General features: G+C 44.2%; 1 protein-coding gene across 1 annotated transcript in view; it reads right to left on the minus strand.

Annotated features, from left to right (window-relative positions):
* Positions 1-1,447: 1,447 nt before the first annotated feature.
* HLF (HLF transcription factor, PAR bZIP family member) overlaps positions 1,448-26,067 on the minus strand; it is a 33,790-nt gene continuing 9,170 nt past the window's right edge. Inside the window, exons 3-4 of the mRNA XM_031598717.2 lie at positions 8,931-9,151; positions 1,448-5,357 (exon numbers count right to left, since the gene is read on the minus strand). Of these exons, the coding sequence (XP_031454577.1) occupies positions 5,142-5,357; positions 8,931-9,151 (437 nt within the window). The 3' untranslated portion in view covers positions 1,448-5,141. The remainder of the gene's footprint in view (positions 5,358-8,930; positions 9,152-26,067) is intronic.

Below are 26,067 nucleotides of genomic sequence, written 5' to 3' on the forward strand. Positions count from 1 at the left end.
AACCTGTTCCAAACAGCCTCTAACAACAGGGATTTCACAATCCTCCCAGGCAGTTTATTTCTGTATTTCACCCTCTGCCTTCCTAAACTGTTTTTTTCCGCTATTTAAGCTGTATTCATCATCTTTGCTATAATTTAAGTCCATTACTCCCTGTCCTGTCTGCAGCGTGCTCAGAGAAGAGCCCTTACAGCAAGGTGTTACCTGTGTGCAGTCACTCCTCCCCTTTCTTCATTCTCCCCTCGACTTAAACAAACTCAATTCCTTCATCTTTTTTCACATCACATTTTCTATACCTCGCACGCTGCCTCCTGCAGTCCTCATCCTCCTCCTCTTGCTCCTCCTCCTCCTCCTCCTCCTCCTCCTCCTCCTCTTCCTCCTCCTCCTAAATAAATAAATCCTAGCATCTCCCCCTGGAAAAGAAGTGAAGATTCCCTTAGGATGGGCTGCAGCCGAGGCACGTGTAACAGCTGGGGCTGGTCACTCATCCATTTCCCTCACGGCAAAGCTGCCGGGGATGCATCTGCTGTTGAACCCAGAGCTCAGGAGTGGAGCACGGCTCGTGTGTGACCCCTTGTGTCGGAGCCGGCGGGATCCAGCATGAGGGATCAGCCATCCCTATTGGGACATCGCCATCCCTACTGGGACCCCGCCAGCCCCGTTGTGGACGCACAGATGGCAGCCCCGCGCAGCAGCGCCTGCAGCCCCATGGCGGAGCTCTGGCTGCGCTGCCGATGATCCCCAGCTCCGCATTCCGCTCACACACGCTCCCCTCCTATTTCTCTCAAGCGCGCCCTCATTTGCTGTACGATCACAAGGAGGAATGAAATATAAACACGCAGCAAAAAGCCGAGTTCATACTCGGACGTGTCAGTGAGCGCTGCTTCTTTGTTTCAAACACCGCTGCAAGGCTTTTTAACGGCCGGGCTCCTTGTGGCCGCGCCGCTCCGCGCCGGGCTGAGCCGAGCGCCTCCCCCGAGGAACCGCCGGCGGCAGCGCCCCCTGGCGGCCGTATCTCTTCTCTGGGACGGGAGCGGCTGCGCCTCCGGTGGCCGCCAGGGGGCGGTAGCGCCGCGGGGAGCACAGCGCTGCGGCTGCGCTTCTCCGTAGTGTGCGTGTGTGTGCACAGCGTGTCCGTGTGTGTGCACAGCGTGTCCGTGTGTGTGCACAGCGTGTACGTGTGTGCGCAGTGTGCACGTGTGTGTGCGCAGCGTGTACGTGTGTGTGCACAGCCTGTACGTGTGTGTGCGCAGCGTGCACGCTTAGCGTATGTATACGCTTATATGTACGTGCATTTAGATGGGCTGGAAAACAGGGAGGCGTAAAACATGGATACACTGTATTTGGCCCCATCACCTGTGCTGTGTGTCTGTAATACGTCAGTAATCCTCTGCAGGAGAGCAGCGGGTGGGGGAACAGCGGGAGCAGAGCCCTCCAGCACCGACAGAGAGAAGCACGCGGCTGAGAGAAGACAAATTTAAAAGTTTATTAAACATTGAGAATAACAGACAAAAATAAAATAAGATTTGGGCTGAACAGCATACAGGATGCAATCCATTTCTTGTCGTACAGTTAATTTGATCTTATTAAACTTGTGTTTAAACAGATGCTGTCTCGTGGTGTTGCCAGAAATACAATGGTTGATCACTTGTTTTAATACATACATATATTTCCTTCTTTGACATAGAAAAGAAAAACCTCAATAAAAATAAAACGGCACATCCCTATTGTAAGTCACATGCAAAAATAGCTTTTAAGCAATAACTGGGGTTATTACAAACCCACAGAGGCAAGATGATCCATGGCCAGGAGCCTTTGGTGCTGCAGACAGCACACAGCACACGCAGAGCACTTTGCTTCTGTGGGTTCAAGTCAGACAGTGCTGCCATGGTGTCAGATCCAGTGACCCCAAAGCACCATTGGAAAGAAAGAAAAGGACTCCCCTGCCCTCTGCCACGCACCTTCCAAAGCAGCTTCCCAAGGTGCTCATGTTCACAAATACATCTCAGATTCCATTTGTTTGTCGAAGATATTCCTTCTCAAAAAGAAAGAATTCACTTCTAAGATCCGGAGGAAAAGAAATAGAAATTAAGCGTTTTACTGATGCTCATGTTTTGAGTAGAGGTCAGTGACTTATTTAGACATGCTGGTATTTATTCTGCAAATACATACATTTCTAGTTTTACAAAATGAGAGTTTCTTATGCCTGCAAGCTCCTTCAAAGCCATCAGAGCTGTGATGACTCCAGCTGAACTGAGCCTAGGAGCTGAACATGAGCTGAATTTCCTGTTGGTTTATGTCACGCTGGGGAAACAACCTGGTTGGAAAACCTGTTGTCACTGCCAGGTTTTTGGCCACGAGTCCTGCGCTCCCAGAGCTCGGGGTGAGCACCCAGAGCCCTCGGGCTCCTTTAAGGAGCACCCTGTGGTCACAACGCAGTGTACCAATGGCTCTCACCATTTCCGTATCAGCTGATTTCATTTCCACCATTTCTGCTTTTCAGGCACCACTCCAAGAATGCTCACAGTGATGCTGATGACAAACTGCTGCCAATTGCTGCGCAGCTGCTAAAGATGCATCCGTGGCAGTGGCTGCTTGGGGAGCTCCACCACCGCCACGCAGCGCAAAGGGAAAGCAAACTTTTGCTTCCCAGAGCACAGAGCAGATGACGAAGGCTCAGCTGTGCTGGCCGCTGCCTCCTGCTTCTCCATTTGTGCATTCAGTGCCTTACACTGACCTCTAGAAAAGAACTTACTGCACTCCGAGCTTTGCTGCAGCACATGGAAGTTCAGCTCACTGAGTTCAAGGTCCACAGGCGAGTACTGCACGGTGAGGGACATGCTGGGTCTGAGATCAAGTACTGGGAAAATGTCAGTGGTGCACGGATATTTGTAATGCTGGACAAAATGTTGGGTCCTTTGTAGCCACCTCCTGAAGCGTGAATCATTATTTAATGGAATGAACGACCTTTTTATTTGAAAACAATGCCAAAAACACTCAGAAAACAGTGAGCAGGACATGTAGCACCGTATTTTACTCACATGTGAATGACCAGATGCACTACATACAACCGTATACATGAACTGAGCTAGTTGTTAAAAAAAGGTCACCTGGAAACAGATTCGAGCAGCAGCAGCAGATTAGAAGTGACTGAGTTTGGGGTTTGCATGCTGTTTTTTGCCTTTAGAAATTGCATTGTCCAATCAATACTTGCCTAAAATCCATATTGTGCTTTGTCCCTATGAAACAGATCTGTCACGTGTTTCCAATGGAAAATAAGAGTCTCTCCTCTTCAGTAATACCGAACAGCCTGGAAAGCCACACTACTTCCATAACAACTTAATTGAAAGCACAGAACATGCCAGTGTGCCAGTGGTAGGCTTACAACATGAGAGGTTCACAAAACAAAAACTGAAACCAACCAACAACCTCCTAAGCATTTCCTTTCTGTACAATAATGGAGAATATATATCTTTGCTATATATTTTAAACATGGAATAGCTTTTTCTCTTTGATATATATAATATATGTCTTTCAAAATACACTGTCAGTATTTGTACTTGAAAAATACTGTACAAAACAAACATACTATAATTATTCTGTATAAACTTTATACATTTTATAATATCTGTTCTTTTGGTCTATAGTAAACACTTAGATTGATTGGATTAACCACAGTATATGACAACACCATCCCCCTCTGAGATACACCAGTGTCTCTTACATTCATTTCTCAGAAGTCCACTTTAGATTCGAACATAAGTGTTCAAAAGCAAAGAGAGTTTAAAACAACAGAATTCAGAACCATCAGTTCATGTCACACTCAAAACAACAACCACTAGGAGAAATGGGCTTTGCAAACCAGTGACTTCTTCTAACTGAATTAAAGTGATTTTTATAACAGCAAGATATAATCCACAGAAAATATATTACACAACATGGGGAAAAAACAACTGAATTCAGGTTATTTATTTTTAATCACAAAATGGAGCTCGAAGAAATGCGTAACTAAGTGAAAACAGAAAAGCCCCTCTGATTCCAATGCCAGATCTGATTTGATGCTATTAATTTTGTCATTTCAGCTAATTATCCTGCTTCTTATACATGCGCTCCCTGTAGCAGGGATACAATTAGCATGCTCACATGAACGTGTCTTTTTCTTTTTTCTTTTTTGATAAAGACATTAAAACTCCTGTTGGGAAGGGAAACCATCCTACGTCCACTAGGAACATCCAGGCAGCATGCGCTAGCGTACAATAGGATTATTGCTTCAGGTACAGACAGTGCAAAGTACACACTCTGTGGTCTATCAATAGAACTCCTACCTACCTGGGGTCCGTGGAAATAAAAGGAACCTTAATAGCTACAGAGAAGCCATTATGGGATCTATAATGAGTAGAGCTAACTCAGTCTAACAGCACTTTAAATCTGAAGACAATTATCACCAGAACTTAAAATACAACAAAAGCAATCTATAAATTAATATTTCTGCAGTGTAGTACTAAATTATTATTTGTGCACTTTATTAGCATGTTAACTTTTCTGATTAGACATACTTAAACGACAGCTTGTTACTCTCGAAAAACTGAGACCTACTTTTTTTTTTTTTCTTTTTTCTTTTTTTTTTTTTCCTTTTTTTTTTTTTTTTTAATATAATTTATACTGGGATCTTTCCAAGTGAGTCAGGAGGATGGAACCGGTTACAAGAACGTACAAACCCTAATCCGAAGCAGCACTGAAAAAAAAAAAAAAACCAAAACCAAACGTAATAAAAAGCTTCCTATGGCGGTTCTCAACAGTCCAGGTAAAAATGTGGCACCCTTCGAAGAGGGCTTTGTAAAAATGGGAAGTGCTGAGATGCGTGCACACTCACACACACTCACACACACTCACACACACTCACACACACGCGCACACGGATGCGCCGCTACACGCATACGCGAACCAAAAAAGAAAATAACGTGAAGTCAGTTTTGTTTCTGCTTCTGGTAAAGTGCTGAAGACAGAAAGGTTGGTTTGGGCGTGGTGCTATCAAACAGGAAACACATTGTCCATCTATTCAAATGCCAACCCGCAACCGAAACAAAAAAAAAAAAAAAGAAAAAAGGAAAAAGAAAAAATACCCCGCTCCCCTCCCCGTGCCCTTACAGGGGGCCGTGCCGAGCCTCGTACTTGGCCAGGACGTTCTTGCACTTGCCCAGCTCTTTCCTCAGGTCGGCCACCTCCTGCCGGAGCGCCGAGTTCTCCTTCTCCAGGAAGGAGGCCCGGATGGCGATCTGGTTCTCCTTCAGCCGGCGCGCGTCCCGCGACCGCTTGGCAGCCATGTTGTTCTTTCTGCGCCTCGCCCAGTACTTGTCATCCTGCTCAGCAAACACAGGGAGACACAAAGGAGCTGTTAGACGTCCCACAGGGAGCGAGCGGTGCGAGGGGCTCCGTTGCAGCCCCATGGGTTTTGCTGTGAGTTTGCCTATTCTGCTCTTGAAGCTCGGAAGGCAAATGGGATCCTGGGCTCCATCAGAAGAGGGGTGGCCAGCAGGGACAGGGAGGTGATTGTTCCCATCTACTCTGCTCTTGTGAGGCCCCATCTGCAGTGCTGTGTCCAGGTCTGGAGCCCCCAGTACAAGAAAGACAGAGGAGCCACAGAGATGATCAAGGGGCTGCAGGACCTCCCTACAAAGACAGGCTGAGGGAGCTGGGCTTGTTCAGCCTGGAGAAAAGAAGGCTGTGGGGTGAATCATTGCAGCCTTCAGTACCTAAAGGGAGCCTACAAACAGGAGGGGAATCAGTTCTTTGAAAGGGTAGATAATGGCAGGACGAGGGGAAATGGTTTGAAGTTGAGGGAGGGAAGATTGAGGTTGGATGTCAGGGGGAAGTTCTTTACTATGAGAGTGGTGAGGTGCTGGAACAGCTGCCCAGAGAGGCTGTGGATGCCCCATCCATCCCTGGAGGTGTTCAAGGCCAGGTTGGATGGGGCCCTGGGCAGCCTGGGCTGCTATTAAATGGGGAGGTTGGTGGCCCTGCATGTGGCAGGGGGTTGGAGATTCAGGATCCTTGAGGTCCCTTCCAACTCTCGCCATTCTGTGATTCTGTGATACTCTGTTTCAATGTCCTATGAGCCCTGACAAGGCCAGGCACTGCAGGGACAGTAGTTACAGACCTGCAGGATACTCTGGTCCGACCCATCTCACAGCTATGCTGACCTACTTAGCACATCCACCTACGTGTGCCACGACTCCCAACTGGTTGCTCAAGCAGTACTGATTAATTCCTGCATGGCCCTGCTCCTCTTTGTCACCCAACACCTGGGGTTCTCTGTTGGAGCCATCCACATCCTCTGCTGCTTTCTGTTCAGAGCTTTCACTACAGCATCCCAAAGTGCTGTTTGCACACCAGAACAGCAAGTCACTGGAAAAGGTTTCCTTGGCACAGCTTCACAGCCAACTCAGGAATGGCAAAACAAGGACGGCTGCTTTGGTACCATCCACAAAGAGATTCATGCAATGGGCTCTAACAGTGGAGAATAAAGCATTTGCCAGAAATAGGTTCGCTCTCTTCCAAAGTTTCACAAGTCAGCACAATCCCAAAGCACTGCCCCAGAAGACTTGGCTCTAGGAGATTTCCTTCAGCTTGAACTTTATACTTAATTTCACCTGATTTCTCCACTCTTCTAAGTAGCATTACTGTTGGTATGAAAGTTAATTAAGCTCAGGAACAACCCACTAAACGCAAAGTGGGCAGAATCTCTTAGGAAAAGTGAAATTCAGTCCCCTGAAGAAAGAGTGACACAGCTATTCAGCCCTCAGACTGCCTGGTTGAGCCATGCAGCTCCAACTTCCCTTCCCAGCACCATCCTTCCATTTTTATACTCTTACATTTTCTTACAATCTGAGTGCAGCTCTCCTGTTCTACCAAGCATGGTAGCACAGCCCCATCTCCTGGGCGAGAGCTAAGAGCCATCTGTCCTTACCAAGCAGGGAAACAGCACCCACTCCTCTGTCTTTCTGCAGGAAACCTTCCAAGACTAATGCAGTTTCTCTGCATCTTATGCTGCTGCTTGCACAAGGCAAAGCAAGAGCAAAATGACACCTAGAAGCACTCTACAACTGCTTTACACTATTTTAGCTGAGCCAGGTGTCCAGTAACGATGATTTGGAGCCAGCGTATCTCTAAATTGCTCTTTACCTGCATTGAGACAGGACCCCCCCAAAATCCTCTTAAAAACAAGCATGCAGCAAAAAGCTATGACCCAAATCTTGTTTATAATTTCCCATCTCATTCCACTCCAAAAAAATCAGCTTTAAGCAATTTATTAGTGTGCCACCTAGGCTTCATCCATCTTTATTTTAACAAATTGCTGCGGCAAATCCCTTAATCCAGGCCCAAAAGAGGTAAGGCTGGCATTTCAAAATCACATGCAACCCAGAGACGATTGACTGGTCTAATCTGCTTACTCTCCCCGAGAACTCAACAGCCATTCCACATGCCAGGGCAGAAGCAGCACTTGGGTCAAGCATTCTGAAATGAGTCAAGGGCATCTGATGTGGTTATCTTGGGGAAATGAGACCCTGTATTTCTAGTTCAGCCTTAGACTGAAAACTTATGTGCTCCACTGCTGTACGCAAGGCAATGACATTTTCTGCCTCTGTTATGAGGTGTTTTTGGCAAAAGCTAACTTTGGCTATCAAGGATACCTGGGAGATACCACAAAATGATGTATGACACAGAGACAAATTTCCCTCTCCTTACATCTGTGTAGCCATTTCTGTACTGAACTTCTGTACTGAGGTAGACCTCACAGTACACTGCAATGCCAACAGAGCATCAAAAATAGTAAAATTTGCCTGAAAAAATATTGGCATGATACAGAGAAACCTTTCTGAATGAAAACAGAGGACGTTACAAAGTGATAGCAACATTATTACCTGAACACCATCGGGACTGTGCTTTCTTTGCTTTTAGCTTGCACAACATTATCCTCAGGGATAAAAATAGCAAACAGCATCAGCTTCTTTCCCTAAATCTATCACTGTGGTGTACACACGTGGCACCACAGCCTCTTTGCACACACCACCAAAGATTCCCTCTTCCAACAGGCTTTCAATCTGTATCTCAGGGAGCAACAGCAGGATGAAACTCTGCATTGACTACTTCTGATAAAAAGGTCCCCTTGGCAATCACATGCTGGGAACGGAACTTTGAAAATAATGACAATTTTCACAGTTATTTGATAAACTGAATCAGCTGGTTAATTTGTTCAGCTCTCTTCTGAGGACTTTTTGCTCTTCAATCACAGAAATGGTGAGAGACATAAACAAGTGTGCTTCCTCTTTTTAAATACTGTATTGTTATTGTATTATATTTTAAATATTGTATTAAAATACACTTATTGGCAGAATTATTTTCTTTGACTTTCCTTAAACAGTTTTAGATTCTTTCAGTTAAATTAATAGCATTTAGTGTGGTGTTCCCATTTGTTGTTAAAACACAGAGCTAAAGAAACTTCCAAACAAGACAAAACATATTTTATTCTGTCTCCACAGACTATGCTGTGTGAGTGAGGGATTCTTCCTTGAAGACTTTGCAGACTATGCCAATGAGCCAGACAGGGTGGAGGAAAGGGAAACATGATCAGACTGTTTTGTAAGTGGGAAATATGGGACAAATTAAGCTTGTCCAAGGTCACGCAGGAAGTTTCTGGCATACAAAGGAAATTAATATTGATACGAATTTCGACTGTTGATTAACACATAAGGGGCATCCTCCCCTCAATCTTCCTCAGAATCACTGACTGTTTTATTCTACAAAACAAGTCATTTTTAGTTTGGCAGATTTATACTACGTGAGCAAACAGATTCATGCTCCTAATGTGCATCTGAGAGAACTACTGTCTTAGGGTCTGTGTATGAACAAACTCGCCACCAGTTCCAATTTACCTTCAGATCATCTGGAATGAAGACTTTGCGAGCTTTCTTAATCATTGGCTGTGGTTTCAGCTCTTCTTCAGAGAATTTGCGCTTCCGAGGGTCAAACATCTCCTGGCCAGGAATACTGGAAAGAGCAAGATCTGCAGGGTCAGGTTCATAGCCAACGGGAACTTGGATGGTCTCTGGATCAATAGGACTTGGTGTGTTTCGGTTTGTTGGCAAGATTTGACCTGCAGAAATAAAGGAAGAATTCAGCTACGTTAGAAGAAACTATGTAAATAATATCACTGAACATGGATTTTAGAGGCTCTGTAAATACCAATAATTCTTTAAGCTTTCACTTAAGTTTGGTAGCAACTCTGCTCAAATATTAGATTGCCCATCTGTAGGGTGCATATTCAGGTCCAGACATGCTCATGCCGTTCTTTTCAAAACTGGTTCCTAATTCTGGTTGCTAATCTTACATGCCCATTTAGGTCCAATGAACCCAGCAGAGCTGCACTCAAGTGCAGGCAGAGGGCTGACCGCTCCAACCTGTGCCTTACGATCACAGCCTCAGGAACAAATCATAAGTACTGTCATTTGGGTCTGATTTATCCATTACACTGCAATCTTTCCTCTTATTCTCACACAAAGACTTCTAGAATCTGAGGGTGTATTAGTTGTGATAGGAAAAAAATCTCATCAAAGTGTACTGTCAAGCTGTGCTACAGCTCTCTGCTAAGGAGGTGCTAACTATTTTCTCAGAAATCTTACTGGCAACGTTTTAAAGACAGTGAAAGAAACTTGCGACATAGCAGGCTACAATGATGCTCTGCAAAAAATGGAAGAACTCTTATTTACACTACTTATTACTCTTTTAATGGTATATAAGAACTATTTAAAAGGAGCCTACTGCAAGAAAAGAACTATTATCACATCTACTTTTCTTTTTTTGACCTTCAGTATAGCCTTCAAGACTCCAGTGTGACAACCCCAGTACAGGCAGCATTCCCACTAACACTCCAATTTAAAATCTCAACCAAAGGTTCCAAAAATAGGATCCTAAGGTCAGCTGCCTTTCCCCATGGGCAGAATTTTCAGGAGTTTTCACATGCCTCAGAAGTACCAGCCTCACTGACTTCAGAAGAACTTGTGATTGAAGTAGATATTCCTTTATAATTTTGGCTATTAGTTATTTCACTTTGACTTTAGAGAGATGATGGCTTTCATAATATCCACACAAACATCCTGTGACTGCATAATATTTCCTCATTCGTGCCTGCATCTGTAATATTGACGGCGTAAAATGATAAACATTAAGTGCCATTTCTAATTCCAAATCAAGGTCACTGTTAACAATGCAGTTTTATTTTAATCTAAAAGACTGCAGCAACAATATTGGAACTGCGCAGAAAATGCACCGGGGAATTGCATTGTGCAAACCAGGGCTTACTAACAGGGAGCCTGTCTTTTGTAACTCCCACTTTAAAATAGCACTGATAAAATCAGCTTCCAGGAAAGGTTAGTAAGGGCCTGGGAGAAGAAAAAAAGGAGGATCAAAGTTATTTGATTAATATATATATCTGTATGAGAGAGCAAGAGGAAAAAATTCATCTGCCCATGCTGCGCCAACGCAGCGTTTCCTCCCAGGCTGCACAACATGGCTGCTGCTGCCAAGGCCTCGGTGCTGAGCGTCGGGCTTCCTGGCAGCCTTCCTCACCGAGCCCAGCAGCACTGTGTGTTCAGGGCCGGGGCTTGGGCAGCTATGGGATGGTGATGCTCAGCCCACCTTGGCCTGCTGAGGCCTGGCAGGTGCAGACCAACCAGGGTCACAGGCTGCAGGACACGGGCAATGGGCCTCCACTTGCGGGCGGCTTTGGCAAGAAGGCTTTTTGGTCAGACCTGGGGACAACACTGGTTAATAGGTGTTTAAGCTAAACTGTCTTCAAAGCAGGTGGTAGGGAAATCCAAACTATTAGCTGTTTTAAAGCCAGCCCAGAAGGCTCAGTAAACCAAGACATTTTTGTACCTTGCTTTAAATGGGTAGCTAATCTCATTCCAGATACACGGGCTGGCAGAAACAGGCTTATTTAAAGGATTAAATGCAGGAAAGCTTCCTTTGATGTTAGCATACTTGTATCAGAGCAGCCAGATATTCTTTAATGCAGACCAATAGAGAGAAACACGCAGGTACAAAGCTTGCAACTTCAGTATAATGCAGATAAAAATGAAGCAAGCCACTATCTCTGAATACCTCATACTATTTTCAGTGAGCATGCAGGGTATTTCTAAAAGTCCTACAGATTGTGAAATTTGCCCCAGCTTTCTAATTGCCCTCAACAGAAGCAGTGGTATTGCAGTATTGCTAAAGTTCTAGGTACAGGCTATCAGCTGACATATTATCATTTATCTACAATATGCCATATGACACAATTACATGAGGTTTGTAAGTGAAATTTTACAAGATCTCTTTACAGAAAGAAAGGGCGCAAAAACTCTTTTTCAACATGGGATATATTGAGGTACTGCAACTCACCCAGTGAAAGAAACAACAAACCACTAAAACAAAGAGCACTGCACTTCTAAGCAATCTGGGAGAAGAATGTGCAGTAACCACAATCCTGCCTTCTTACCCACCTGCTCGAACTTTGCTTTGCCCAGTCCAAGCTTCCCGTACTAAAGGTCCTTAAGGACCTTCAAGGCAAGTAAATAAAGGTGACAGCTATTCACTAATGCAGAGCCTGAAAAAGTTATGTGCACAGCTAGGCATTATTACCTAGGAGCCTGAAGACTATTATGCTGGAAGAGATTCGCAGGCTCCCAACCACCTGCACACCTCTGTCAGTCTGTGTTTGCTCTCTGCTCTGCTGTGCTCTGCAGATAATCAGGAACTCAACTGAGCACAACAGAGTTAACGAGGGTGGATGAAACCCCGGGCAGAAAAACCAGTATTTCCTTGTCCAATGTTTTACGTTAGGCAACTCCTGGCACTTCGTATTTTTGTATTTATTCTATCAAGTTTTGCCAATAATGCAAGCCAGGAACCTGTCTTCGTCAGTTTACTGGCTAATGGCCACCGCATCTACGTGGTGCTGGAACTCGTCGTAACCTAAGACAACAGCGTGGGCTGTGCTGGACTTGGCACTGCTGTTACTGCAGAAGTACAGTACGTGGCCTCATGTTACACTGCTTTTCAACCTCCTCTCCCCCTGTGTTCATGGCACTTTAGCTGTGCATCCTTCTGCCAAATTTGTTCAGGGTGTTATTTTTATGCACTAAATTCCTCGCAATCAGAGGTAGGTCAAATAAGAACAGCAATCTGAACGTCATGTGCCTAGCAGCCGACTAATCCCCACATCAGCAAGCTTCACAGCTGTCACAACATCCCGAGAGAGGGCCGGTCAGAGGCCGTGATGTGCAAAGAATCGGCCAAGGAGGAAGCCTCCAGTGCCAGCCGCAAGGCCAGGCGAAGGTAAAGTCTTTGCTGCTCAGCATTGGCAGCCAGATGCCTTCACTGCCAGTCTCTCTATTATTTAAACACTCTGTACTCATAACAGTGGCCAAATTTTCACAACAGCGAAGTGGCTGGGCTGTTTAATGTGCTTAGCTTTGTTATCAATGGGGGCTGATGATTGCCAAGTGTTTTGGAAAGATCTTAGCTCCTCCATTTAAGCTGCTGACACGAGAGCTCTTGAGCACTGAGCTCTTTTGGAAATCCAGCTGCAGAACTCCACAGCGGTGGTGGAAGCAAGCTGGGAACAATGGTTAATGGAAACTTCCCCTCATACCACCCCAGTGATGTGTCTCAACCGTGGCCTGGAGAGACCACAACTATGTCAACACTGGCCTTTTGTCTGGAAACGTTCCCGCTCGCAGAGCTGCACTCCAGCAGCTCTGTCTGCCAGGACAGACACAGCTCCAGGTGGCTCCCGGCAGAGAAGTCAGCAGGTTTTGGCAACCCCAGCAGCTACGGCTGCCCCAGCAGTTTGCCTTCGCTAATGCTCTTGGTGTTGCTCTGGCTCATATTAGCAATAGCAGAAAATTTTCCAGAAGGAAGGACTTGAAAGAAAGTTGGCTGTTCTAACCCTTTCACTCCTTCTCCTCCCAGCAGAGACTGCCAGCGAGGAAGCTGAACGTAATGGTAATATTTTCAGTGCAGTTCCTTGTTCAAAGAGAAATGGACCGAAGCCATTCACTCATGTCATTTAGGTCACTGAGCAGCTGGTAAGAAAAGAGCAGCTTTTAATTGCTTGCAATAATTAAAATACACAATTCAAAAGTACAGTAGCTTTTCTGTATACCTTCATATACAACAGTACTTTTGTATACCTATAAAACCAAAACGTGGAGGTGTTGTGGGAAGTTTGGTCATGGAATCCTGACTTGTAATTTCCCCCTCTTTAAACATCCTGCCTCCAGCTGTGTCTAGGAGAGCTAAGATGGAAATAACCTCTTCAACTGTACCACTACTTGACAGACTTATTACTCGTTTTGCAGGAGATCCCTGATGAATTATGTAGAACTCAATTTTGAATCATTCAAGTCCCATAGAAATGTGCCTGATTTTCAGAAAACCTCCCTTCTCACAGCCCTTCCACACTTCTCATCAGTTCTGCAGCTGGCTGGAAAACAGCAGCTGAGAAGAGAAAAGAAAGGGAAATGAAGATGTTCTAAGAAAAATATTTTCTCCTATTTTTTACACATACAATGGTGGAAGGAGAAAAAAAGAGGAGTTTCTCATTCAATTTATGAACAGCCCAAAGAGAAAAATAGGTGTTTGCTAATCACTTTTCTTTATATAAAGTGAAGGCACCTTGGGTATGTCAGTGTTATGATGTAGTGTGGAAGTGCATTGACAAATAATCCTCACCCAGAGCTGCTCTGGAGAACCCCACTGCTCTGTTGGTACCATTTCCAACCCTTTTATCCTGCTGGAGGCAGGCCAGCTTTTTGGGATACTTCTCTCACTCCAAATCACAGACTGTCCCAGACTGATCTGCCATCTATTTCTGCATTAACTCTTTCTGCCTCTAGGCAAAGTCTCTCAATGCACAGCACAAGGCAGAGCTCAGGAAGCAAGACAGGCAAAAGAACCAACCAGATAGCAAAGTAAGAATAGTATTCTGGAGGCTAACATTTATCCACAGGTCACAGAGTTCTTCAGTTACAACATCATAAGCTACATTTTATTTTCCTATCTGATTTCAGTGACTTTCTGCCCCTGAAACATCTGCATGGCTATTAAGACCATCATCTGCACTAACAGGTAGAGAAGGACCAGACACGCTGCCTCAACCCCAGCCACTCTGCCTAGGGTGAAGGATGCAGCTCACCCTTGGGTACATTTATGTAAGCAATTCCTATAGGAGCTTTATTTTCTTCCAAAGCAACAGACAAGTGTATTTCTACCACTGCTCCAACCCAGCAGAGATATTCTTCTATTTCTTCTCCTCCACAGCCTAGATTCTGCAGAACGTGGAACAACTGCAAACCTTTCCTGCAGAAAGAAATCATTGTAATCCAATGCAACAACACATGCACTGCTCCTAACCCACACTAAGAGTTAAGAAGTCTTTTTAAAACACGTATTTTTCAAAGATACCAGCACTGTTTATAGATCTGGAGCATTTAATTATGAAGGAATTGTCACTTCCCCTCAGCACTGCGTGCCTCCCGCTCTGGGCCTCTGCAGTATTATTACAGGCAGGACTGGTAGTCTTACTAAGACTGTCTGACACTTCCCATTAGAGGATGCTGTCTTCAGTTTCTCAGGCCTTTGCCAGATTTCAGCCATTCTGTGTGGATCTGAATGTGCCAATTTATGTTTCTGCCAGAATGGTTCCACAGCTTCCTGAAGAAGTTTCAGCAAAAATACTTTGTTTTGAACCTGTTACAAATTTCTGGCCAACTTCTCCCTGCACAGTGCTAGTGCTCTGTCCTAGAAGAGAGGAAGGGAGCAGGAGAGCTCTGTGCTTACAGCCCACAGCCCCAGCTCTGTGCAGCTCTGCCCCATGCTCAGTGCCAGTGCAGGGGTGCTGCAAACTGCAGTGCTGCTCACTGCCAGCCTGCACGCCAGATGGGGGGCAAATGAGAAAATCCAGGTTGTCTTTTCAGTGTGCTCTCTATTCATGTCACTGACTTGCACAGAGTTCTACTGAACTGTATTGGCAAGGAAAGTAACAAAACCCAGTTTCTCCAGACAAAATCGCTCTCTTTGCTGCCAGACTTCTCCTTCTTAGTTCCTCGTATCCTCTCACATCTGCAGCAAATGAGGTCAAGATCCAAGATCCTACAGACAACCGCTTCCTTCCTGATACAGCTCTGATTCAACCCAGAGCTGGTCTGACCTCTGCATTCAAAAGGGAAAGGATAAAAAGAAGAGGATATAATGTAATTAAAGCATGTATCTCAGAGCAGAGAAAGGACGGGGCTGCACTATCTGGAGCTGCACATGTGGCCTTTGTTTCAGTGTCTGCAGGCTTTTGAAGGCTTGAATTTGCAACTCCTGCACGTGGTTAGCACAGCGTGCACGCAATACACTATGCCTCCTGTGCCCTTCACAAGGGATAAATAAGTAACTGAGGCATCACCAGGTGAAATTTTCCACAATGCCTACTGGACTTATGACTCTGCTATTCTCTAAGACTGACACTCTTTAACCTGTGTGAAGACAGCACTTTGTTCCGTGAGGCCCCATTGCTGGCAGCTCCCAGGAAATCAGGCTTTTATTCCTTCCCAAGCCTGCCCCTACAGCGAGACTGCAGGATGCCAAAAGCCATTGTTTCCATTCTCAACAGCTCCCTTGCACAGCTGCTACACACAGAGAATAAGGGATTTACCTTGATCTTGGGACAACGCACAGGGACTCCCCTTTTCAAATCCTTGAAAAGCCTCTAAAATGAATTTCTGATTTTTTGTAGGGCTCTGCTTTTCCTACACAGACATAATGACATTTAGTGGGGACAGTGCTGGAAGAGAAGCTGTATGAAAGCACGCTCATACAGGTATTTCATTTTGGCTTTGGAGCACATTTCACTTCAAGACGCTGCTGTCCTCTGGTATGTTGGAGCTTCACGACATCCTTTGGCACATTATTCACATACAGTAAGGTTCCTGCGAAAGTACAATTTGTTTCTGAAAGAGAATCTTCCAGAAAGCATCAGAACTGTCAGCCTGTTCTGAAGGAGACAGAGGTCCATTTTTCCTTCCTTAGACCCAGCTTTAATAAGTCAGCCCACCAACAGAAGACTTTAACTGAGTCCCTGCTTTAGGCATCAGCCTCATACAGCATCCATAAATTCCCCTTAAGTAGAATACCACTTTCAGAACGACAAGTTCTGCATTCATGTCACTGCCAACGTCTTCTGCAAGACTCCAGACCAAGTTCTTCTCATATTGCTCTATCTATTTGGCTAATGAACATCCAGGACAGCACGCTCCCAGTCAGTAAACAGGTCTTGCAAAGCCACCATGTAATCCCAGCAGCATATGCCACTCATGAGTCATGTATCTGTTACCCAGTTCTAGTACCCAAGCCGATCTTGCTTGGGTGTGTTATCAAAACACAGCTGAGTGAGATTTGCAGAGGCATGGAGAAGCCACGTGAACCAGGTACATTTCCTCCCATCGGTAGGCAATGGCAGACCTGAGAGACAGACAACAGATGCTATCAGCCCCTGGCTGAGTGTATCCCTTACAAAAAAGGGGTCACCGGGCAGAGTTACAGCAACTTGCAAATCTCACCTTCTCTTTTGAGCTGTTTTGTACACAACACAAATTTGCACTGGCTGTTCATTGGCTTTTGGATTTATTTACATTTCTCATTCACTAAAACAAAGTACACTCTTTAGGTGGCAAAATTAAATTAAAGCTTTACAGAATGATCTCTACAATCACAATTTAAGAAGCAGAGATGTCAGAGTGAGGACAAGTTTTTTTTCCTAACGTTCTAAGAAAGATTTAATGTATTTTCTTTTCACTCCAACTTAATTTCAGGACCCTGTAACAAAGCTGGAAAAAAAGAACAGCAAAATTTCAAAATAGCAAAAACCTGTATTTAGTTTGCTCAGGAGCCTAGTTTGCTTTTACATGCTAATGTCATTCTCACCAAGCACAGACAAAGAAAGCAAAGGTGGTGTGGATGTCCCCTGCTTGGGTACCAGAACTGGGTGACAGAGACCTGACTTCCATTATAAAGTATACGAATGCATCATGTAGTCTGAAAATGGGTCAGAGGAGGAAGGGAACACGCAACTGAGGCTTAGGGAAAATTCCAGGAGAACAGACTGTTGCATACAGATGTTACTGGTGAGGCTGTATTTCTTCATAGTTGCTGCACAGTATACATTTTTGTAGCACATCAAATACTCAATTCAATTTTGATCCAACTCACAAGTAATTAGGATTTTACTTTTTTGCAATCACACACAGCCAAGCACTCATAAAAATATCAAGTTGCTTGAATGTAAACTTGAAGACAACATGAACTGGCAAATCACTTAACAGTTCACATTTTGTGGGAGCTTTACAAATGTGTCGGCATTTGTAAAATAAATGTAAGCAAACTGGACTCTGTTTTCTGAAAATTTTCATTAAGAGAATTGTAAGCCAACGGTAACCTTCATTACAGTAAACTTATTTTTAATACAGTATTTTTCTTGCAGCAGCCATGGCTGCAAATTAGAGAATTAGTTGCCAATCCAGATATACCGAACAACTTTCAAACAATGCCTTGGCACTGAAGCATTTCTTTAACAGAGATACTTCTACCCCCTTCAAATACAGTAAATTTTGTACAATTCTCTGCCTTCTAGCAAACAAAGCCCTCTGTGTGCTGTGCTGGGCACTTGGCAACAGCCAAATGAGCAGCTCTGTGCCACACTGATCAAAAGAAGATGCGTTCTGCTCCCACCAGCACAGTGTCACTGCTGTGCAACAAGACTTATTTTAGGATTATATGAGAGGGAGGGAAGGGACAACAAACTCATCTTTGGCACCTTCGGTCTTGACAATTCTTACAGTTTGTAATAAGTGTAACACTGCTTTCCTGTTAGCTGACTCCCACAGCTGGATGATCCAGCACCCTTTTAACGTGGTGGTTGTATTCTCTACCTGGAATAGCTGCAGTACAGCATAGGCCTTATAGTACTTTGTTGTCCGAACCTTCCCAGGGGATTTTTGGAGGGGCCTCAATCCCACATGATCTGCTCCTCTGTTCACAGTGGGTCATGCACATGCAAGGCTGCTGCAGGCTCCACCACACAGCCCTGCTGAATCTGGGATCGGCCATGCAGAAGGTACATCTGTGCCCAAGTGAAAAGAGAAACACTGGAGAGTTGGAAGGCACTGAAAGCTGAGGGCAGCAGCGATTCATAGGCTTGGAAAATTATGTGGGCTTTACCTTTTACACTCCTGTTAACTCTGATTTTCATGAAGTAGGTGGTGTTGCTACAGCAACTGTCATATCACATCATTTCTACTGACTCTGTCAGGGAGATCATCTTATTTTATCTTAAATTCAGATATGCAGTTCTTCTTCTATTCTAAAGCCTTCTCTATTTTGGATATAAAAAACTACAGAAAACAGAGCTGTGCCATATAAATACTACTTCTAAAATGCAGCAAAGCCTGTAACGTTTTTATTTGTTCTCTCTTTACATACCCAGAAGGGAAAAAGAAACCAGCACTGATGAGATCTATGGTGCTCCAGAGGTTTGGAAATATCTTAAGATCAGGTCTCACAATTAAGTTGCTTCGTGCCTCCTTTAACACATTCTTCCTGCAGAAGCAAACTGCATCCTTGTGCACTATACCAGAAGTAACTAATCCACTCACAGGTAGAAACACCTTTGCCTCCTTGTGCCCAGGCCCATTTACGTATGTACGTTCCACACCACTCACACCCAGCACTTCCCATCCACTGCACACACTGTGTGGCTCACCTTGCATGCATCAACTGCTTAACCTGTGGCCTGGCAGTGCAGCTCCCAGCTCAGTAACACCAGAACTTCGTCCAGTCTCACCTGCCTCCATTTCACTGCCTGGATGAGGTCCCTGGGTACTCAATGCAGTGGGCAGGAGCAGTGCCCTGTGTCCCTGGGTAAGGCTGTGTACACTGTTAAGATATCAAACAGTCTCTATGTCTATCAGTCACTCCACAAGCTGCATTTCAGCACCCTGGTACTTGACAACTATTCTTCAGCTCAATTTCCTACAGAGATGAGTTCTGTGTGATGGGGCTGTGCATGCCTGTGGTGCCTCCTCCCAGCTTTTTCAACTGCTGGGCAATTTCAAACAAATTTGGCAGAGATGTATTATTCTCAAACATGTATTACTAACAAGCTTTGTGAAAACAATGTGAATCAGAGAAATTTGATTTCCTGGAAGAAGGCCTCAATCTGTGTCAGAGAACCCCCAGAGATGCTGCTGCTTGTGAAGCCGATTCATCGGATGGGCAACAGGAAGGAAGAAGGAGGAATCTTCACCAAATTATTCTTTGTTATAGCAATCATGAAAGTCATTTAATCCTCCTATTCCCTACTACAATTAAGAATATTTCTTCACCATATTCCACCCACCCATTTACCATTTCCAGCAATCACAAGCAAAATTATTTGTTTGACAACTGCACTGTTACTTGACAATCCCTCTGAACTCATCACAGACACACGCAGCACTGACAGCCATTAAAACTGTCAGGTGCACATTCCATCTTAACAAGCAGTTTAAGAGAAGGTCAGATGTGGACAGCCAAGCTGTCTGATATCACCTGAGCACGTATTTAAAATCTCATTAGAAGGAGCTTCTTTGTATGTTGTGTTACCTCTACCATTTATTATGTAAGCAAGCAATTTAAGTCTTCCAATCAAGACACAGCAGGAGAGTTTGGGAACCAACAGATTTGTCCTGGCAGTGATGAACACTCGTTATTGAGTTTGGGACTGGGAGTAAAAGTGAAGATTTCATTAAAATAGAAGACAAAAAGCCAGCTGATGAGTGCTAGGTAGGACTCCAGCTAAGAAAGGCTGCACTCTGGATTTGTACTGGAAACTGCATGTCTCTGCACATTTGAGGGAGATACACTGACCAGCTCAGTCCTTGCAGGATCAGAGACCCCTTTCCTAACCCTCTTCTGGCTCTCCATGCTGTTATTTCAGTGTTACAAACGTCCACAACATCTGAAGTCTGGGGAAGAATGGGTTAAACTCTGTAAAGAGGAAAAAAAACAACAAGCAGGAGAAATACCTTTCCTCTTTCTGCTTAACTGGCTAATTGGTTAACAGGAACCTGCTTGATGAGTTTCAGCAGCTCCTAGAGATCAGGCAAGGCAGCTTCTGAGCGGGCTAAAGCTGCTGCTGTATAAACAGCTTTAAGCTGACCAACAAGGCACCCCTGGCTGAGGCTGCTTTTCCACAACTAAGATTCTCAGAAGGCAATGAAGCAGTTTGCACACTGAGGACCCAATCAAGCCCAGTAAGAGCACAGAACTGAATTATGTTAGGCGAGGTGTTTTATGGACATAAAACTATCTTCTGGACAGAATTAACAGATCATTTCAAAAATGTTGAGGAAAATGAATAAAGACAAAATAAAACGGAGAGAACGAAAAATCAAGATTCTAACAAGTAACAGTTCCAGGAGCTAAGAAAATTCCAGTCCAAAAGGTTCATATGACAAACTAAAGAGCTTCACTGGGTCTGTACAATCCTCTGAGCTTAATACTCAGCACCATTTATGTATAATGCAAAGATTCTACTCAAGTAATTAGTGTTTTTTGAGTCCAGCTGTCTAAAGAGAAAGTACAAGAGGGTTGATTTTCACACAGGGATTTAAACTGTCCTACATAAGATGTGTAGCTATGCATATAGCATTAAAAAAAGAAATAAAGAAACCCTAGTAATATCTTGCTTTAAGTTCAGAACTCCATTAAGTCTTGAATATGCTATCACCGAAGCAGCATCTACAGCAAAATACTGGAAAAGATTCATTTAGCACCCTCCATACTGTCATCTTGACTCCTGTTTATTCATCCTGATGTTTCAATTAACTGAACACTGACACTGATAAATGGCTATTTACATGAGCTGGGTTCTGACCCCACGAAGCAAGCTCCCCTGCCTGGAGTGCTGCAGGCCAACAGCAGCTGAGTCTCATGTCCAGGGTCCTTCCTGCCAGCTCTTCTCTCTCAGGATGCAAGAGGCCCTACGAGAAGAAATCTGTAAATAGATGTTTCATAGAACAACGCACAGATCTGAGGAAGCATACGTAAGTTTTTGCTTGTGTTCATCTGCTCACAGTAACTGCAAAACCAGACTCTCAGGCCAAGCTCTGCCTACATGAAACAAACCAACTAAAAACCCACACCTTCCAAGAGATGTCCCTTTGTAAAGCTGGAACTGCTCCTCCAACACTGCTGCTGGCGATGCTGCTTTGCACCCCTTTCCTAAGCCTTACTTTTTTGTACCATTTTTTCATTCAAGGATGCCATCAGAGACACTGGGGTTTCAAACCCAGAGCCAACTTTCCAAAACATGCTGTATTTTGAAAAGCCCATTTCTGTTTCAGAGAAATAAATGAGTTTGCAACACAAAGCCTTTATATCCCCCAAACCCAGAGCCTTCCATACTGTTAAAAAAAAAAAATCCAGCTTTATTTTCCTTCCAGAGCCAGGCTGCATGCAAACAGCAACAGAGAAAGGCAAGCTCGGGGTGGAGAACGGAACTGAAGTATGACATTCAGAGCAGGATACTTGTTCTTCTTCTAAGTGCACACTCCTATTTCCAAGATCTTTGCTAATCTTTTCACTTTAAAACCACCCTCTTCCCCCAAAACATAGTTTTAAAGATTACAAAGACACACAAGGACAGACTTTATTATTTTAACAATTAGCTATTTTCAGAGCTCCAGCAAAGCTGCTTCCTTCCATAGCTGGACTTCAATCAAACCTAGTGAAGCTTTTGATCTTAGAAAGAGTAACAACATAGCTCTGTTATCGGCACACAGGGGGCAAAGAGTAGGACATCCAGAATTTTTCAATAAAAGAAAGTTAATTGCTTTGACTTGTATTTACCAAAGGTCACAACTACAAGTTTGAGTGCACGTACATAACGGTGCACGCTGAGAAATGGTGCACAGAGCAGCCAAAGTGAGTGCTGGGATTATACTACTTGTGCATTAAAAAAATAGAAAAAAGAAAAAGGCAGCAAAACAATGCTAGATTACTATCCAAATATACCCCAGTGGATGTCCTGCCAAACAGCAAATATGTGGCTGTAAGCTCCAAAGTGAAATAAAAGCTTGGCCAGGAGCCCAGAGCTTCACTGTATTTTGCTCAGCTAGCCATAGTCTGGCAGAACAGAGTGAACACATTCTCAGCCACGTGATGAAGAAGCCAGTCAGGCCAAGCTGATTTCCTTGTGTTGGGTAAATGTGATCTTCAGACTGTACACACCAGCAGCTTTGGGAAAACGTGAGAAAGTGGGAAACAACAAGCCATGGGCTATAAACTGAAGGGCAGCAGAAGAATCACTCAAGGATTTTGCTTCAACACGTGTTGGTAGAGCTGTCCTTGATGCAGGCGTTACTTGGGCTCCTGGGGCACAGCACTTCCTGCAGAGATGCTGAGCACTGTGCATGCACACGGACTGCATGGGAGATAAATATCATCAGCTTCTCGGGCATGTAGCCCCTGAAAGGAGCTGACTGTGAAGGAAACAGTAAATTCTTCATGGTAAAGGATTATGAGAGCTTCTTGTGAGAGCTCACAAGAGTGAAATGCTGAACAACTTCAAATCCCATATTCAGGAGAGTCAGAGGTACTTAGGCCTCTCAGGATGTGGCCCAGTAAAGGAAAGGTATGCATGTGATGATAGGACATAACCCAAAGGCTCAGATTTTGCTGACAGTACTTAAACAGCCACCAGGGAATAGCACTGCCCATAGAGGAACACTCATGAAATAGAGATAAAATTTGGCCAAGGGAATCAAACCCTAAACCATACAGGGTAAATTGGGCTAAGAGCTGCTCCAGTGATAAGCTAGTGTATTTTGATAGTAGCGATAATAACGTTTTCAAATAACTGACTCTGGAAGAGATCAGCAGCATCCCTGGCCAGCATCAGCGGTGCACGTGACTCTTGAGAGCACGTAGCATGTAGAAGCAGAAAGAAAAGCCTTCAAACACAAGACCTCAGAAGTACATCCCTACTGCAGATAACAGCAACTTAGATGAAGCACTCATGAGGGTACATAAGAAAAGTGAGATTTGTTTACTTTCTAACAGAAATAAATTGATAACCTAGACACGTGCAGCAGCTGCTGAAATCAGAGACACACACGAGTTGACGATTATACCTCCAGCTCCTTCCCTCTATTTGGCTAATGATTTCTTTTCACATGTTCAAAACAGCTTCGCTTCTAAAGACTACCAGGATGTTCAACAATGACTTCAACCATGTTGAAGCAGATAAGAGAGTTTGGAAAAGCGTTGCCTAAATCTGGCACTAAGTCCAGTCCCATGGAGATCAGCCGCTCTGCAGCAGCCATGTGATTTTGGATGGATGGATGTCAGGTCTCAGGGTTTGAACACGGGCCTCTGATTTTCTCACTGCTGAAGCACCAGCTAAGCTAAGGTGTTTCACAGACACCCAAACCACAGCTGTCCAACACCTGTAACTAACTGCAGGCCTGTGGTTCAACCTTCTCAAAAGCTGGCTATGTGGGTTAACTTGAAACATGTTACACTCATTGCTAATTCCCCCAATTAAGGATACAGCTAAGTCATGCAGGTGTTCAGGTCAATCTTCTGCTCCCGTTTACTCAATTTGTACTACTATTAACAAATGACTCAACCACCATAAGGAACAGCCTAATACCACTTCAGAAAAACCTACATCTTATCAGCACATCCCATTTTTTTTCCGTATGTGAATTAAGAGCAAGGCACTGTAACAGTGCAGTTAAGTGACACGGCAAAAACTTTGTGCTCTGACTTCAGTCCATATTTTATATTTACACTCTTCTCTCCAACGAAAACAGACTTGACTACAGGGGGGAATTAATCTCTCTTTTTCCACTGCACTCATGCTGACACAGAGGGCAGGCCCTTATGCAGTGGGTGCCACCCACCAGCCTCTGTGCCCTGCAGCCCTGAGGAAGGCTGGAAATGGGGGAATAGGAATGAAACAAAGGTATCCTAAGGTATCCTCAGCTTCACCCCCCAAAATCAACCCAGTCCTTCCCAGTCTCCAAAGCGATGCTCACCAACTGACTGGGCTCCAATTCTGATCACCCATCCATAGCTATCTGCTCACTGCCTGAGCTGGAAGCCATCCCTTACCCCATCCCTCAACCTGTGGTAAACAAAGGGAATTGGGCTCCTCCATGGGAATAGCTCAGCACAGAAAATGGATACAGCAAACTAAATTATCTCACAAAGTAAGAAAGACAAGAAAATAATGAGCAAATACTTAAAGCTGTGAAAATTTTACTTAATGCCTCCAAAACAATGAACTTCAAGCAGCAGGAAGCTCAGTGCTTGAAGTTATTTCAGATCTGTACCTGAATTTTTATTCATCCTAAGTTAAGCTCAAGGCAACATCTTTGACTTACACTACTGAGATATGTTACCATTTCTTTTTACTTTAAGCTTTAACTTAATCTGGAGAAAGCAAGATGAAACTATTTAGTGTCTTTTTCATGCAGCTTTAAAAAAAATTATTTTAAAAGTCACTTCATACAGCATGTACCACTTTGTGATGCCAGTGCCAGACGAAATGGAGTTTCAGGACTTAGATAAGTGTTACCATGCCAAAAAGGGACTGAGACATCCCCATGCTGGGCTGGAAGCAGAGAGCTGAACTCTGTTCTAACAGATGTCTGAATGCTCCAGCAAGTGTGTGCTCTCAGGGTAGAGGGAACGGGGTGCTAAGGGAGCAGGAGAGTCCACCCAGCAGTGCTGTATTATACTGCAAGCATGTTGTGTCATTACAGCTTTATCCCGACACACCCATATTTACAGCACACAATGTACTGTACAATTCACAATGCCAAGAAACTCAACATATCTAATCTGGCAGAAAAACAAAGTCATATCAGGTTAATCCAATTCTTACATTGCACAACTTTGAAAAGCCAATAGGAAAACAAGTCTTCCCCTCGCTCCCGCTCCCCCTTTCCTCCTTGAGCACACATACCCTGCCACGACCTACTTTTCTCTTTGATCCCTGAACATCTTTAGCCCACTCTCACCATCCCATGTTTCTCACTCACTCCTAACCCACCTCTGCCTCCAACCCCGCTGGAAAGTTACACTGATAAGCACAAGCCATAGAAGGGAGCTTTGTGCAGAGCAACCAGGCTGAAACACTCTGCAAAGAATGAATGGCAAGACACACAGACAGGGTCACTTGGACATCTGCCCACGTGTGATACTGCAATAACTGCAACAAGATAACAGGCCTTAAATTTAAGCTTGGCTGACTGCAGGGGAGCTTCAAGCTGGGCAGGGGAGCTGGGGTGCGTAGGACATAGCAAGGTTGCACAAAAGCTCAGGTTCTAGGTAAAGTTGTTCAACTTTAGAAAGGACCAAGATCATTCCATTACCTGTCTTCATGCTGTCTGGATTCTGCCTACAAACCCTACAGCTGGTTTTCTAATTTCTACTGCTAAATGAAACCTTAGAGTCATGTAATGGCAAGGCTCAAGGAGATGAGGATTTTAAAGAAAGAATAATGGTAGAAAGACATTTGGGACAACTGCACCCCCTCCCAATAAATAAAACCTAGCTTCTTGCAGATTGGTTTCTCAAAGTGAATCTACACCTCATGGTATCCATAAGGGTGTCAGCTCTCACAGAAGCATTTCAAGCACATCAAGCATTTTAAAGGTCTTATGTAAATTCTCTGATACAGAAAATGCACATTTACATCCTCACAGCTCCCCTGCTCACTAACATATTCCTATCCTATCCAGCCATCTACTTTCAAGAAATTTTAGCAATGTAATTATTCTTTCCAAATTCCCACTCTCTTGCCACATTTGGTTAAAAACGGACAATTACTCAAGAACTATGACCAGGAACATACAAGAAGCCATGCACACCTAGGATAAATGGATAAGGTTCACTTTCACACCAAATCAGGCAAAAATAAGAAACCTCATCCAT

Source organism: Phasianus colchicus, chromosome 20, assembly GCF_987193195.1.
Source record: "Phasianus colchicus chromosome 20, bPhaCol1.hap1.1, whole genome shotgun sequence".
Classification (NCBI taxonomy): domain Eukaryota; kingdom Metazoa; phylum Chordata; class Aves; order Galliformes; family Phasianidae; genus Phasianus; species Phasianus colchicus.